General features: G+C 32.3%; 1 protein-coding gene and 1 long non-coding RNA gene across 2 annotated transcripts; one reads left to right on the forward strand and one right to left on the reverse strand.

The window, feature by feature from the left end:
- Window positions 1-3505: 3505 nt before the first annotated feature.
- On the reverse strand, window positions 3506-4444 carry LOC134245484 (uncharacterized). The gene is made up of 3 exons (XR_009987439.1): window positions 4378-4444; window positions 3623-3712; window positions 3506-3532 (listed from the first exon to the last, which is right to left on the reverse strand). It is a non-coding gene; the product is annotated as an uncharacterized LOC134245484 (long non-coding RNA).
- A 2596-nt stretch (window positions 4445-7040) lies between these two features.
- On the forward strand, window positions 7041-12540 carry LOC134245470 (NIPA-like protein 2). Its single transcript, XM_062727749.1, has 10 exons — window positions 7041-7222; window positions 7495-7554; window positions 8160-8212; window positions 8478-8546; window positions 8980-9076; window positions 9290-9425; window positions 9610-9698; window positions 11454-11517; window positions 11915-12048; window positions 12335-12540. The coding sequence occupies exons 1-10, from the start codon at window positions 7063-7065 to the stop codon at window positions 12538-12540; spliced, it is 1068 nt and encodes a 355-aa protein (XP_062583733.1). The 5' UTR covers window positions 7041-7062.
- The last annotated feature ends 2477 nt before the right edge of the window (window positions 12541-15017 follow it).

Genomic DNA, 15017 nt, shown 5'->3' on the forward strand with positions numbered 1-15017 from the left:
AAGTATAGTCTCTGTTAGAATATAAACCTTGTGAATTTACTCTCACTGTCTGACTATTTTAATTGTAACAGGATGGACAGTAATTTTAAAATGACATTCATCACAAAGGAAAGTAAAATTGTGAATTTTGCAACATTGTTTAAGTTTCTGTTTTTTTATTATTTTTTTTCCCCCACAAGATCAGGGATGTATATACTAAAGGTTTAGGCAACTGTCACAAGTCTTGTAATATATATCGTAAGTTGCGAGATTTTGTAAGTCAGTTTTATATTAAATCATACCTTATGCTATCAAATATTTCAGATTAAAACCTTAATTTATCTATCAAAAAATTAGTCTAGATTTATAATGAGCACTGTTTAAGTGTTTTAATATACACCTTTTCTCAGTAATAATTTAGCTGCAGAACTGTAGTTCTCTGCTTGTGAAAATTCGGACAGATAAAGCAGAGAGCTACAGATCCAAGTGTTGTACAAACCTTCGATTTATGCCGACGATTTTTTATCACTTACTTCAGGTATTTTTTCTTGTATTTTATACTTTCCTCAGCTTTAAAAAAAAAGGGTATATAATAATTAAACATACATTTAACTTCAATAGACCAATCCACACTTTACAAAAGTTGTTTCCCTTGGCGGGGTCAACCAAAAGGTGAAAAGAGAAAGAAACAACATTTCTCCTCTTTATGCTGCCAAACATTTGGGTGGGCTGTGATGAATATACTGTGTTTAAACTGTTTTCTTTGGATGTGTGGGTAGCCCCAACATGGGGCAATCAGTATACACTATGCAACAATTTTTCCCTGTCAAATGACAAAGTTACAAAACTGAAAACTACAAAGGGTACTGTGAGGATTCTATGGATTTATCCCCTAAGATGGCGGCCAAGGGACATAACTTTTGAAAAGTGTGGATTCAACTCTTCCTGATAATTTACTTACCTTTCAACGCTAACAAATGGCTATTTGTGGTTACGGACGTTGAAATGGAACTCTTTTAAACCAACATTACAAAACTATTTCCAGGACTGTTTCAGACCGTTAAAAGGTAAATAAAGTATCAAAATCAAGAGTTAAATTTATGATTAATTATAGGATACCATTCTAAAAGCCAGAAAAAGCTTAAACTACACTACACCTAAAGTAGCGACAAAAAATCGTAGGTTTTTATAACGCTTGGATCTGTAGCTCTCTGAATTTTCTCAAGCAGAGAGCTACAGTTCTGCAGCTAAGTAATAAGTTAGTTTATTTCAAAATCAGCACATGTCCCTGATCAGCCATATTTTGGGAAAATTTGTTGATTTTGGTGTTTGTTTGAATTATATCTAAATTATAACATGTTGACAGTGCAACTGTTGGGGCAAGCACAGATGCTTTTTCAGTTTTAATCAAGATCAGGCTCGTCAAACAGCATGTGACATTTGGTGTGTCTAGCTCTTTTCCCCCTAATGCATTACATCCTTTACCCCCTGATGCCACCATTTGACGCTATGCCCCATTTCCCTGATGCCACCATTTGACGCATACACACAACAAGCCTAAATTTTGTGATTTCCCCTGTCTCTAAATAAATTCAGCTCTAAATGATAGCCAATCATGTGTATTACACATAGGTAATGAAAACAGCTTGGTGTGAATTCATTGAGATTTACCTGTGTGAAAACTGCACCCCGTCTGTTTAGAAATTGGGCCTTGTCACAAGCAAAATTCAGCCTTAATATTGCATTTTATATCTCTGGATTGTATTAGCATTCACAATGTTTTTACATCAGTTCTTAAGTTGAATTTAATAGAAATAAAATTTTACAATGAAAATTAGAGGAAGAACAAAGACAAGAACAACAATCGTATTTATGCATTTTATGGTACTAAATAATCTACTTTCAGCATTTTTTTTTCCTCTAGGGCATTGATTTAGATAAAAACATGTATTAATTTATTTTCCTCAAGACTTTTGAAGTGGATAAATATATAAAATATTTATAAACATGCCCTTGAACATGATTGTGAAGTTTATTTCATTTTTACCTATCATTATTAATCTATCAAAAAATTAAACAAAAATGTGAGCCTTTTAATTGGTTTGGTATTATATTTTAGGTTTACTGGTATATTTTATAGAAAATTTCTCTCATAGAAAGGATAATAAAAAGATGAGTTGTAAAAAATTCATTTTACCTGGTTTCACCTATATATTGTTAATTGTAGATTTATCTGATTAATTATTCTTAGAAAATTATATGACAATACTAAAGTTCAATTAATTCCTCAAACATTGATACATAATATGTGCCACTTTGATGATGTTTAGGTACTTAATTACCATGTTCTAAATGTAATGGTCAGTCATTTCAAGCCAGTCAAAATGGCTTCAGGGGGCAGCCAGATAAACACTCTAGGGAAATCACAAGTGCGTCAAATGGTGGCAACAGGGGGAAAAGAGCTAGACTGAGATGTCATATGACATAGTGTGTAAGTTGCGTTACCATAGTTCAGAGCTCGCAGAGTGAGCAGTGCTTCATGCTGCTTGCTGCGCTTGCTATTATTATAATGTATGCATTAAAATTTATTAAATATACATTAAAACATGCAAAGAGAACGCATTACATTCATCAGAAAACAGGCATACATGCCAACTTTTGAAAATTCCCATGGGGGATTTTGCGCGTGTCGACAATTTTCAAAGCTTTAAATTCGCGACATTTTGTCGTGAACCTGAATCTAATTGTGTTTTCACTGATATCTATATCATTATTTATTATACATAATACATGTTCCTCATTTGAACATTTTTCTTCTGATTTCTTTCATATCATTCAATGCACCTACCAACATAAGTCTGAATCTGATTCAGCAACCAAAACAATGTATAGTTTCAACAATTTAATAACAAATTTAAGAAAAATACAGTGGCACATGAAACATGAAAACAAATTGCATTGTTAAAATCTGGTTAAAAATAGCTACTATTATAATTCAAGCAAATAAAATGTTACAAACTAAAAGAACATCATGTACATGTAGTTATTACTAGTACCTTGTACAGTTTCAACAATTTAAAAATTATAAATAATATATATTATAAATTATAAAACATTATATTAACAAATTAACAAATCATGATTTAATATTGAAACGTACACAAAAACCTGCTGTACGAGATGTACGTATATGATAGGCTTGCCAAGCAGATTTTAAAATGAAATTCTGGGATCAAAATCATTACATATTTCTCTTCTGTTACCTTTTAATAAAGCAAAAATACATTGTATTTGAAAATTTCCAACATCCATGATTTTTTAAAAATAATTGAAGTTTGCCATTTTTATGCCTACAATTCTTTTTTTAGAGGCAAAATGTCACCTTCATTTTCACACCTTTCCATAACTGAGAAAAAAATTTTTTTGGTACAAAACTCAAGTCAAATGATAAAATAACAAGATGCAATGTGAATTTTTCAACAAAAAACTTTTATTTCTTAATTAACAAATTAAAATGTTGACAGTGCATTTACTTGGTTGTTTTGCTCAGTGTCTGAAAATAAAAATATTTTTTTGTATTTAGATGCTATTATAAGTTAATTAATACACAGGAAAACTCAGCAAGACTTTAAAAAATTGTTACCTTCAAAAATTAACAGGGAACAGTATTAATGTTGTCTGTAGAACCATGCGGGTTCCATGAAAAATCTTTTCCAAGTACCTACTAGCATGTCTGAAATAAAGCACAGGACATGAAAATTAGCTAATGCTTCTAAATAAACCTTTAAAATAACTTAAATGATTTAATGACTTTAATGAGTTTAAAAAATTAATCATTATAATTATATATACATACATACATACATTATATATATATCATATGAATACATGTATATCAGTTCTGCTTTAGTGAAATTAAAATGGTTAATTGCTCTTTGTTTAAGTGATGAAGTGTAAATGCAGTTATTATTTAACACCTTAAAACACCTACCATTAATCACGCATGTGTGTTACGTTTTGGGTATGAATTTAACATATGACTATAAATGCAGTATAACATGATTTCGAATTTTCTCTGTTGTCATTTTTGCAAAACCATGTAATATTCATTAAAGCCACTCTATACTATTACAGTTTTAATAGCATGAAAAACAAGTTCATTGTCAATTTAAACAGATAAGAAATATTTTGGAAGTTAATAAAGGCTGAAATGATTGCGAAAGTGATGCTTGCAATAGCCGCCATTGCTGAACGAAAAAGGCCATTTTTAAATTTTCGTTAAAATGTAGTCATTGTCTTGCATGTACTATCTGTTTTTTATTATAACTACAACAAGAAGCATAAATGCAAATTATAAGCATGGGTGCCTTATTTGTAATTATGAGAGTTTAAACACACTCACCGTTCACATTTTCGGTTTTTTTCGTTGTAACATGTGCTTTACGGTCTTTCCAGCTAAAGGCATGTGGAGGAAATTTCTTAAAATAGTTCCGTAGTTATTCGGAACAAGCATTCATTTAGAAATGTAAAAGACAACCACCCTCGATGTCAAAATGTGCATGATGACACATAAAAATCAGCATTACGTCCCTTTGCGTTAGCAAGCCTATATATGATCAAAAATGTTATGATCCCAATATTACACACAGATAGGCACATGAAATTTATTTTCAAGGATGGCTAACTCAATATTGCTCTAATGACAACGTAAAACATGCTTATGGACAACTGGTGAACACAAATTGTTAATTGGTTATTCGTCCTCCCGCATGAGAATTTGGATGCAATTCTGCTGTCAGGGAACATCGTTTTACAAAGCTTGGTAAAGCACCACAAGAAACGGGAGGTTATGCTGTGCCACAAAATTGGCAAACAAAACCTCGGCACGTATCACATCTACAATATTGAACAAAGAATTTAGATTTTTTTTTTAAATATAAAATTAATTCAAAGTTAATGCATGTAAATTGTTCATTATCACAGAGATAATATATCTGTCAACTTACCCTCATCTTGGTCGAGTTTTGAACTGGTGAAGAAGTTTCTGGCAGACGGTGTCGAATTTTCTTCAAAGTATTTTGGTGCAGGGCTGTGTTCAATGCTTTGTCACTTATTATTCACCATGGTCAACCCTGAAGTCTCTGTGCACACTCTGCAGTATGCATGAGCCTGTCCTTGTTTTGACTTCGCCAACCATCCGGATGATTTTTCTCCCATTTTTACAGGGATTTTTGATCTACTCTTTTATTTTGTGATTTTGAATCGATATGCGAGATTCCCATAATCTCCACCAGAAAAATAGCATTAATTGTTATCAAAACATGGTACATGCTCATAATTGACGGAGTAATTCACAGTACACACATGTATCCTGATAGGTAAATTACACGGTGTGTCACGAACCGGGAAATTTCATTGGTTGATAATCAAAGTCACTGTGACCGATTTAATTTCGGAAAATCGGAAATTTTTAAAAAAAATGGTCAAATCGGGAAGTAATTTTGCTTTCACGATTTTAAATTTCATAATCCTAAAAAATGTAAAAGGTTTTTAGTTGAATATCTACATGTGGTTTAAAAAGTCTTGTGTGTGACGTTTTGGATTAATAAATAATATGGCGTAAAATCCTGTTAGTGGGTTTTTTATCAGTACCAACTTTCAATATACCATTGGTGCAATAATTGGTACCAACTGTAACAAATGTTAATGATATTGGCATAAAAATGTAACAATTTTACCAATGTTACCAATGGGAGTCCAATGGAAACGTTGGTAATACTGAATTACAGATTTCTTTGTCTTCTAAGTCATTGGCACATTCCAGAATCGCAAGAAAATCATAGCAGATCATCAGAAAGAAACCACATCAGAATCACATTAGTTGCCTTTATGGAGTTTTATATAATCCATTTAATGGATCATGTAATCATACTTCAAAACCATAAATTTAATTGTTTGATATGATTTTTATGTGATTTTGGCATGGTTTGTTAATAAGGCTTAGAGGAAAAAGTTTATATCATTGTGAATCCTTATAGTCTTTTAGCTTGTGTTAATTAAGCTGTGACGTCATTTACCAACATAACCACACTGTAGACTGTCTCAGAAAAATATATCTTGGCAAAAAACATTGGTACCAGTGGCAAACCAATGTAATTAAAACAAATTGCAACTTTTGTTACCAACGGTATGATTAAAACTGAGATGTATGATTCATTGTGTACAGTAATATAAAGAAAATTAATTATACATGTGACGTACTTTTTTCATTGAAAAAAAAAATTACATTTCAATTTTTATATATTTGCAACAAATTACATTTATATTGAGTATCTCAAACTTAGAATTTTATACATCTAAAGAATAATTGATTTTTGCCATAATAAATAAATTGCTAGATTTCATCCGAACTTTTTTATTAGACTGTAGCATTTCCATTTTTTATTTTTTATTTTTTAAAATATGCCAATCGGTGTAAACAATTTAAAGCATAGTAAAGGTGGATATCTCTTACTTCACATCATCACTAACACAGCCTTGTTTAAAATATATATGCATGTATTACAGCAATTAATCCTGTCAAAATCATGTCGACTGTAAGTCTCTTAGAGATGTATGTACAATATTTTAAGCATGATAAGAAATGGAAATTAGATCATTGAAATCTGTGTCAATCTGTTAATCAAGAAAAAACAGAAATAAAAAAATTGATTTTCTTGCACCCTAACCAATTTATGATTATCGAAAAAAACATTTTTTTGTACATGTAGTCACTTGTAGTCATGTAAGTAGTATGAGTATTTACACAAATTATCATGCAAATTATAAGCATGTCAGAACCTGTATTTGTAATACTTCATTGTTTTTTAACAATATTTCTGCTAGCCATTGGCACCTACATTTCTTTGAAAAACCCAGCGGGTATTCGTATGTATGAATACAGAGATATGCACATGAAATTTATTTTCAAACTATCAAACTACTCATAGTACTACAGTAAAACATGCTTATACTAGTGAACACAAAGTTAATTATTGGAAAATAATGCATTGATTTTTTTTTCTAATATAGAAGTACAGTCACATGAAAAATGCCGAGAAGACCACACAAGTCCATTACACCAAGGATCCACTGTGGTGGATCGGGATTCTGCTGATGGTGGTGGGGGAGATTGGGAATTTCTCAGCATATGGATTTTCACCCGCATCACTCGTAGCTCCCTTAGGAACAACAACAGTTGTGGGTTTGTAGCGATGCCTTGTTTTTTGCATCGTCAGAAACCCACCTGAGTACGTTTCATTCCTCTCTCCATCGTGATGGAGAGAGGAACGAAGCATAATCAGCTGTGGGTTTCTGACGATGTGTTTTTTGTGTCTCTCAACATTTTTATTCTGAATCAGTAAGAGCAGTATATTGTACATGTGCTACACTTTGCTGTCAATTGTTCAGGTTTAAAGCTTCTACAGAATATTGAAGACGTTAAGTATTGTTAAGTCATTCTGTATTTCTTTGCAGCTAATATGTTCTTGGCAGCCTTGTTTTTAAAAGAGAAAATAAAAGCTGAGCATTTGTTTGGTAGGTGTTTTGTGAAGTATATTGTTTAATCTGCAACGTTATAATTTTTTAACATATGCCAAAGCAATTATTCAGGCTTGTAGCATATTATGAATGAAGGTTTCTTGGCTGTTCAATAAAAGGTTACATTTTAGTTTGTTTAAATCTACTTGTAGGCAAGGAATATTTTACCATTTGTGTAGGGATGGCTGATCTCATAACATCTTTTTGTATTTAAAAATAAATCAATTTTGAAGAAACAAAGAAACACAGAAACATCACATTGTTATTTGTAGTGTCATAGTAACATGATAAATACTGTATGTATATAAATATATACATTTAATTTATGAAATACGTACATAAATTGACATCTTCAAAATTTAACACAATCACTGCATATTGAATGATTGCCATAATCATTTATTAGTGTTTCACACATCAGTCTGCTCCATGCATTGTATTAACAGTAATCTTGAATTAGCACTTTGTTTTTCATGACAAAGCCACTAATAAAAAAATAAAGCTTGCTTTTTAAAGTACACATACAGTATGAGGTTTTCTGTGTGATAGCTTTTAGAGTCGTATACATGTAACACTTTATGCTTTCATCACTTTCATCATAGGGTCTGCTTTAGCTGTTATTGGAGCTTTCCTGCTGATTGCCTTCTCAGCTAAAGTAAGATATTTTGCTTCCATAAAAAATAGCTGTAATATGTGTAGTTTGGAATTTGGAGGTGCAAAGCTTGTCAGCTGATAAGAAACTGATAATAGTCAAGTGCCTAATATTTATAAAGTTCTGTGGGCCTTATTTTGATAGTTGCACTAATAAGTAATACCGGTAAATTGAGAAAAAAGCAATAACAAATGCAATTCATTTCTTCCTTTTCTTCTCTGTGTGTATGATCATTTGTTAATAATGATTATGAATTCATTTTTTCCAGAATGAGAAAGTTTTAAATGGAGATGAAATAAACGAAGCTCTCACTCAGCTGTCTTTTATCATATACATAGTAAGTATTTCTAGCTCACCTGAGCTTAAAGCTCTAATGAGTTTTTCTGATCACAATCTGTTTGTCATCTGTGTTTCTATCCATCTATAAACTGTTCACATTTTTTATTTAAAAAAAAAAGAACTCTGGGCCAATTTTAACCAAACTTGACATAAACATCCTTGGATGAAGGGGATTTAAGTTTGTTCAAATAAATGACTATATCCTCTTTCAAGGGAAGATAGTTAATCGTAGTTTAAAAATTTTTAGTAAAAATTTGGTGATGTCTTATAAAAATCTTCTTCACTGGACCAGAAAGGTTGAAACATACATAAAACCATGTCTTCTTCTTAATGACATACTTGTGGCTATAAGCACTATATTTCCAAAGATATTAGTAACTAATATGGTATGAAAACAGAGTATATTTAAAATATATGTTATTCTTTTTCAGTGTGTTGAACTCGTAATTCTAGGAATATTGTTCTTCCTTCTCTACTTCAAGGAAATGAAGAAAGTGATCATTTATTTACTCATTTCTTCAATTGTTGGTAAGCCTATCAATTTGCCAGTACATGTAGTATAAAGCACAACGATATAAATTTTCAAGGTAGCTGTCTTAATATATCTATTTTATTTATATGTCTCTATATAGTCTATATAGTATATAACAACTATACATACATGTTTTGTTGATTTTTAAGTAAAGGTTTTCCAGCTCAGAATCTTGGGATATATACTCAGCTTTTTTTTATTTGTTTCAGCCTCATTCACTGTTATAGCAGCAAAAGCAGTGTCCAGTATGTTACAGATAACCTTTGATGGCTTTTCTCAGATGTCCTACCCCATTCTCTATATAATGCTGATTGTCATGGTTGTCACTGCTATTACACAGGTTAAGTAAGTGTGTGCTGATAATAGAAGGGGGTATTAGTCTGTAATGCATCATCTTTCATGTAGGAATAAAAAGGGACATTTTTTGTGTCAAATAAAATTCTTACTAAAAATGAAATGAAATTGAGAACTGTAAAAAAAAAAAAAGATGTGTTTGAATTGTCAAAAAATTTCATTTTTCCATGCACAGGTTTCTAAATGAAGCAATGAAAGCCTTTGATTCCACAGTGGTAGTGCCTACAAATTTTGTCTTCTTTACAATAAGTGCAATAGTAGCTGGTAAGAATTCAATAAAATATAACTTATAAACTTTATTTTTTATCCAAACTACACAAAGTACTATAAACCAACTATTTTTCGCAACATCTTTTATTTGCGATTCTTTGATTTAGAAGCCAAACTTATTACTATTGTGATGAAGACAGCATTCTACATAAATAGCTGAATAATTGGTAGCTGCAGATCTGTAGCTCTCCGAAAAAAAATATATTGATACACCGGAGAGCTACAGTGCCACCCATTGAAAAACCTGTATATTTATTGCGCACAAAAAAGTGCGCTCGGTTCTCGATTTATTTCTCCATGTTTTTAAAAATGTAATCTCAAAATATTACTAACCGTGTGTTCCTAACATATTCTTTCGCTGTTTCCACAACCAAACTTTTCTCATAATTGTTGTTAATAGTCCTCCTGACCCTGATATTGTAATCATCGAACAGTTCGCTTATTTATACTGCCATTTTGGTTTCAAAGATAATTCGGTCCAATATGCTTCGTTCGGATGTCAACTACAAGAGTACTTGATAGAAGATAAAGGAATTTTTTGAAATCTTTCCTTATTTGCAATTGAGGTAAGAATTTGGAAGAATTAATTAAGAACCGAGCGCACTTTTTTGTGCGCAATAAATATACAGTTTTTTCAATGGGTGGCACTGTAGCTCTCCGGTCTATCAATATATATTTTTTCGGAGAGGTACAGGTCTGCAGCTAAATAATTGGATAACAATTAGAAATATTCACAAGTAAAAGAAGCTGCGGAGGCCACAGATATTTCTTCCTTGTGAATGAAAGTTGGTTTACAGTAAGCAAAATCAACTTTTAGCTCATCTGAGTCCACAGATGAAGTGATCTGTTCATATTAAAAATTTTATGGGCCCAGCATAAAATTCTTGAGCCCTACAGGAATCACATTGTCAGTCTGTTCCTCTGTCTGTCGACCTGTCTGTCAACACTTTCGTTCCTATACACTTATAAAAATTACATTTGCTTTAAGGTCAGACGAGACGTTCCTCAAGATCCGTTTTGTATATCTTCGTAATGTATGAAAAATATTCAAAATTTTAATAACATTCTGATTTCTAAACTAGTTTGTAAACGTTTTTAAAAAATCCAAACACTTAAACATTTGAAATTGGAAAATTATTTTTCATCCCCAAAGGATTACCGTAAATCTGGAAATTTTTGCTGTAGATAAATTTTTATCAAATTTGCGAGTTCATTGCATTCGCAAAAATATTTTTCTTAAAAATAAATTACCAATAAGAAAATGTAAACAAAGCAGTGGTAAATCGCAAAATTTTGAAACGTAAAAATTAATCAACACCATTTTGACCCGAATTCGCAAATCAACGTAAAAATTTCCAGATTTACGGTATATAAGAAAAAACTACCCCTGGTATCTTGCAGAAATGCCTGGTAAGGTACCTCAATTTTTTGTGAGTAAACATGTTTAACTAGCAATACTTCAATGACAAACTCTTAGAAAAATTTATCTGTTATTAAGGAATGTCTCATCTGTCCTTAAAGGGAATCATGTACTAAGTTGAGATTGTACTTCCTAAGTATTTTTATGTGCTTGTTCCTCTGAGTAATTTTGCATTATACAAAAATAGTTTAAAATTTATGAAATGATAATAGATTGCTTAGTCTCTTTTTGTTCATGGGACTTTATTTCGAGGTATTAAACATGACTACATTTATTGTTGATTTTTCGCAGACATTTCATTTATAGAAAAAACAACCTTGTTTTTACAGGGATAGCTTTCTACAAGGAATTCTGGGGAATGAATGCCCTGGAGGTATTCATGTTTCTTATAGGGTAAGCATTAAATTAGCATTTTATACCGTATAAGAAGAATTTTTGGAGGGGTTTTAATTTTGGCATTATTAGTGAGGGTGCCAAGATTGCTAAAAATGAATATCGCTAAAAATTAATTGTGTTTTATTTGTAATGGCTTCTTTAATGAGCTTTTTAAAATCACTTAAACTACATATTGCTAAAAATAAAATACCAATTTTTAAGGACAAATTGCTAAATTTGCGTCTCGCTAAAATTTTCAGTTATATGGTAGTTATGCATATAATATGAAACACACACACACAAGCATGATGGATCTCTTATAATAATGAAAATCTTAAAAGTTAAATCATGCAATGATTTTATTTAACACATGTATAATTAAATACCAGGAAATATATTTATATATATTTATCAGGTGCTTTTTATCATTCGTTGGTGTTTATTTCATCACGCTGGGGAAGATGTCTGCTGCCAATAATTCAGATGAAGTCTGTGAGCCTTCCTCCTCCACAGAATACGTCCAACAGATTTCTCCAGGCATCTTTCCTTGTAAGTTTCAGTTTATCAAGCTTTCCTTGTAAGTTTCAGTTTATCAAGCAGAATAGAAAAAGGTTTTATAATTGACTTCTTCAATTTTTTAATTGTTTTAAACAAATTAAGAAAAGAAAGGAAAAAAAAATGTTCAATTTTGACAAGAAAACTAATAAAATTTTTAAAACTTTACCTTTTTAATAAAATTTTGTAAATTTTTCCTCCACACAGATGAATTGATGTTGTAAGATTGAGAGAGGAAAAAAAATCCTGTTATGACTTATCATTGTCATTTTCATTGCAGCATGGCTTTTGGCAACAGTAAATGTGGGTGAAGTTCAACCCAAAGGGGAAGTAACTCATTTATCTGACTCCGATAGGGCACCTTTCTTTCAATCCAAGACAGGCACAGACAGTTTTACATCACAAGACACCATCAGCAGTTCCACAAGCTCACCTGTTCACCCAGGAGGTGGTGCACAGGCTAATTATGGGGCCACAGGGCAATGAGGTGTACAGGCTAACTATGGGGCCACAGGGCAATGAATTCCAGCTATAGCAAACCAAAAGTCCATATGTGTATTTGAATCTCGCATTTTATTTAATGCGCTGAGTATTATCTTGTCAGCATGTATTGTTGATTTGTTAACATTAATGTTTTTAGCTCACCTCAACGAAGTTGGGGGGAGCTTATGTGATACCCTCGGCGTCGGCGTCGGCGTCGGTGTCGGCGTCGGTGTCGGCGTCGGCGTCCCGGGTTAAGGTTAAGTTTTTTGGAGCAGTTTTCTTTTTAAGTACTTCTATGTCCTATATTGATTAGACATGCATGGAAGATGTTTCTAATGTGTTTCATTGTACCAGTCAAAGGTTCAGATGCTGCAATTTCAGCAAAGGAATGACCTGGTTAATGTTTTTGGTGCAAGTTAACATTTTTGGTGCAGTTTTTGATGTAGGTCTCATTTCCGAGTAACTATAAGCCCTATGTTGACCAAACTTACATGGATGGTACATCTTAGGATGCATACTACCAGACTTGCTTCGGATGCAGAATCTGACCTACATTTTCCGGTTGAGTGAACAGGTTAAAGTTTTTGGTGCAGGTTTCTTTTCAAAGATACTATGAGCCCTATAATGACCAAACTTGCATGGATGGTACATCTTAGGATGCATTCTACTAGACTTACTTCGGATGCTGAATCTGACCTACATTTTCTGGTTGAGTGAACAGGTTAAAGTTTTTGGTGCAGGTTTCATTTCCAAGTTTCTATGAGACATATAATGACCAAACTTGCATGGATGGTACATCTTAGGGATGCATACTACCAGTCTTGCTTCGGATTCTGAATCTGACCTACATTTTCCGGTTGAGTGAACAGGTTAAAGTTTTTGGTGCAGGTTTCATTTCCAAGTTACTATGAGACATATAATGACCAAACTTGCATCGATGGTACATCTTAGGGATGCATACTACCAGTCTTGCTTCGGATTCTGAATCTGACCTACATTTTCCGGTTGAGTGAACAGGTTAAAGTTTTTGGTGCAGGTACACACCATTTCCAAGTTACTATGAGACATATAATGACCAAACTTGCATCGATGGTACATCTTAGGATGCATATTACAAGACTTGCTTCGGATGCTGAATCTGACCTACATTTTCCGGTTGAGTGAACAGGTTAAAATTTTTGGTGCAGGTTTCATTTCCAAGGTACTATGAACCCTATAATGACTAAAGTTGCCTGGATGGTACATCTTAGGATGCATACTACCAGACTTGCTTCGGATGCTGAATCTGACCTACATTTTGTGGACGAGTAAACAGGTTAAAATTTATGGTGCAGGATTCATTTAGTAACTTTGAGCCCTATAATGATCAAACTTGCATGGATGGTACATCTAAGGGTGCATTCTACTAGGCTGGCTTCAGAAGCTGAATCTGACCTACATTTTCTGGATTAGTGAAAAGGTTAGTTTTTTATACAGGTTTCATTTCCAAGTAACTTTGAGCTCTATGTTGAACAAACTTGCATGGATGATACATCTTAGGATGCACACTAATGGACTTGCTTCAGATGCTGAATTCGACATACATTTTCCAGATAATAGACCTTGTAAAAGTTATGGGTGCAGGTCTATCACCAAGAAACTATACCAAAGTTGCACAAATGATGCATCAAGGGATGAAAACTCTCAATCTTGCTTCAGATGCTGGATTTTAATTACATTTTCATGATGAAGAACTAGTTTTAAGTTTTTATATAGGTCTATTCCAAGGTATCAAAATTGCATAAATTTTGCATTTTTGGATGTACACTTTTTGTTGGTTAATTGTGTGACTTAATTTGCCTTACTTAAAGACAACATTCGTTGAGGTGAGCTCTGTAATCTCTGATTACCTATGTTTTATGTCAGCTGATTGCTAGTATTGTAATTAAACGCACCTGTATACATGAATATTTTTTTAAATTAAGTTGTCTGTTTGTATTGTGATAGACAGTATTGCTTGTATCATACACATCTAATCCATACAGGTACATGTGCATTTATTTGAAGGTTTGAAGATTTATATGTTCACAAAACAAAAGACCTCTTTTTTCTGTTCTCCTATCCCCCTTTCCATTACTGAATGACATGAGTATGTCCCATTTTAAGATCCATGTATGGAGTAATTAAGCAATTCAGTAAGGTTTATTTACCTAATGTTGTGTACATTGTATTGAAATATTTTATGTTAATATAAGGGGATATTATATTGTCAGATTTATATATATATTAATTCAAGTATTATGAAGTATGTAGGCATATCTGTAGTTTAGATTGATTGCTTTTGAGGGAAATGAACTTGGACTTGATTTTCAAACTGACATTCATTTTGCATGACATGTATTGCAGTATTATTCCAACTACATGTACACAAATATGCGTCCCATTTATGTATAATGTACCAGTTATGTAGATATTTTTTGAATCTGTGTAATATTTATTTC

The sequence above is a fragment of the Saccostrea cucullata genome, unplaced genomic scaffold (genome assembly GCF_032062105.1).
Source record: "Saccostrea cucullata isolate Sc308-1 unplaced genomic scaffold, CSIRO_AGI_Scuc_v1 ctg923, whole genome shotgun sequence".
NCBI classification, from domain to species: domain Eukaryota; kingdom Metazoa; phylum Mollusca; class Bivalvia; order Ostreida; family Ostreidae; genus Saccostrea; species Saccostrea cuccullata.

Excerpts from the sequence above, each read along its gene's own strand:
- LOC134245470 (XM_062727749.1), top strand. The coding sequence starts at position 7,063 with ATGAAAAATGCCGAGAAGACCACACAAGTCCATTACACCAAGGATCCA. Across the intron at positions 8,213-8,477 it reads TGATTGCCTTCTCAGCTAAA|AATGAGAAAGTTTTAAATGG; the intron begins GTAAGATATTTT and ends CATTTTTTCCAG. Across the intron at positions 8,547-8,979 it reads TGTCTTTTATCATATACATA|TGTGTTGAACTCGTAATTCT; the intron begins GTAAGTATTTCT and ends ATTCTTTTTCAG.